Raw genomic sequence first — 1,615 nt, forward strand, 5'->3', positions numbered from 1 at the left:
CAACCCTCGGTGTTCCCCCCGCGCTTTGCTCAGCCGGTGAGCGGGAGCCGGTCTGTATGTGGGATCCGAACCCTCGGACGGGAGCGCCAGCCGCGCTTCCCAAGCAGCGCAATATCCAGTGCGCCACCGGGCCGGCCCCTAAAGTGTAGTTCTAACACCAAGGTCCAGGGTTTGATCTGGCCAGCTGCCAAAAAAAAAGTTAAGTTGCTCAAAAGCACTAATTACTGGAACTGAGCTTAAAAATCAAAGACTTCCTCTACTATAGTTTCTCCTCCGTACACAATAAATTGGCTCAAAATCATCTAGACCTTTAAAAAGGAAAGTTTATAATGGAAAGAGCTTTTAGTATTAAATAGTTCTCATGACCCTAACAAATTTTCTCTAAAAGCTTACTGAAATGCTGCTGACTTCATTTAATCCTTCATTTATAAAGAAAAATGAGGACACACTTTATGTTGAATGGCATCAAGTGAAGTGCAATTCATTTTGTTTTCTACAAAATAAGTTAACTTCAAGCAAAACAATGTCAATGATGATAAATGCATTTCATTATTTATTTAGATGTTTAAGCTCTCGCACTAAGTTTTTACAAGCTGGTGAACACTGACAAATTATTTCTCCCCACAGAACTATAACCACACATTCCCAGACAGTATAAATATATGGTTGAACTAACATTAATACACATCACCATTTTATCAATTACATAATAAAACAAATTATCAAGTATCCAAATATTAAGTTACACAGCTCAAAAGGCATATAAAATATTAGATATCTTCTCAATTCATTAGCAGAAACCCACTTCTTTTTTTGCAAGAGAGGTTGGGAAGAAAAGGGGGGAAAAAACACTTCAAACAAACATAAGTTGATAAACAACTTCTGATAAGTATGGGGGGAAAAAGAATTTCAAGAATTTTATGATTAAGAATTGCTTTAGCTACAATAACAAAGCATCTCTACCTTTAAAAAAAATATTTACTAAATTAAAGAGCATATTCTACATGTTCTGCACAAGACAAAGGCAACACTGACTAGTATGCATGACAAATTAGGTCCTGCCTAAGTTCCACTTCCAAAGCAACAGTATCGGGCACCCCAGTTTTATTGAATGCAACAGTTATTTCTATGACCATTGGAGTCTTTGAAGCGCAGCCGCATTTTAGGGCGATACTTCTCCAAATACAAAAGTTGCTTGCTGTTAAAAGCTCCACGCCGCTTTCTGGAAGGAAAAAAAGATGAAGCAATCAAAGCAAAATCCCGTTACAGCCATGTTTAGCATGCTATGGCTAATTATCACCTCTTGTGACAATTTATCTTTTGATTATTAGGCCATGACTTAATGCAGAAAGGAACACGGACATAGATACACATGAAAAACAAACAGTAAAAAGTTAATTTTCTAAATCTTCTGAGTGGTGGTTACAATAGTCAAAATTCATGATTCTATATACATGAAGTCCAAGAAAAGACAAAACTTGGGCTGGTCTATGGGGCTGGCTGGTTAGCTCAGTTGGTTAGAGAGTGGTGCTGATAACACCAAGGTCCAGGGTTCAATCCCTGTACCAGCCAGGTGCCAAAAAAAAAAAAAAAAAAAAAAAAAAATTGGGCCGGC

At 37.7% G+C, this 1,615-nt stretch overlaps 1 protein-coding gene and 1 non-coding gene across 2 annotated transcripts in view; one reads left to right on the plus strand and one right to left on the minus strand.

Annotated features, from left to right (window-relative positions):
• Positions 1-1,092: 1,092 nt before the first annotated feature.
• The window catches only part of PTP4A1 (protein tyrosine phosphatase type IVA, member 1), a 4,863-nt gene continuing 4,340 nt past the window's right edge, over positions 1,093-1,615 (minus strand). The window contains exon 5 of the mRNA XM_008582193.1: positions 1,093-1,222. Within this exon, the coding sequence (XP_008580415.1) occupies positions 1,105-1,222 (118 nt within the window). The 3' untranslated portion in view covers positions 1,093-1,104. The remainder of the gene's footprint in view (positions 1,223-1,615) is intronic.
• Positions 1,499-1,572, plus strand: TRNAI-GAU. Its single transcript has one exon. It is a non-coding gene; the product is annotated as a tRNA-Ile (tRNA).

The sequence above is a fragment of the Galeopterus variegatus genome, unplaced genomic scaffold (assembly GCF_000696425.1).
Source record: "Galeopterus variegatus unplaced genomic scaffold, G_variegatus-3.0.2 Scaffold2531, whole genome shotgun sequence".
NCBI classification, from domain to species: Eukaryota; Metazoa; Chordata; class Mammalia; order Dermoptera; family Cynocephalidae; genus Galeopterus; species Galeopterus variegatus.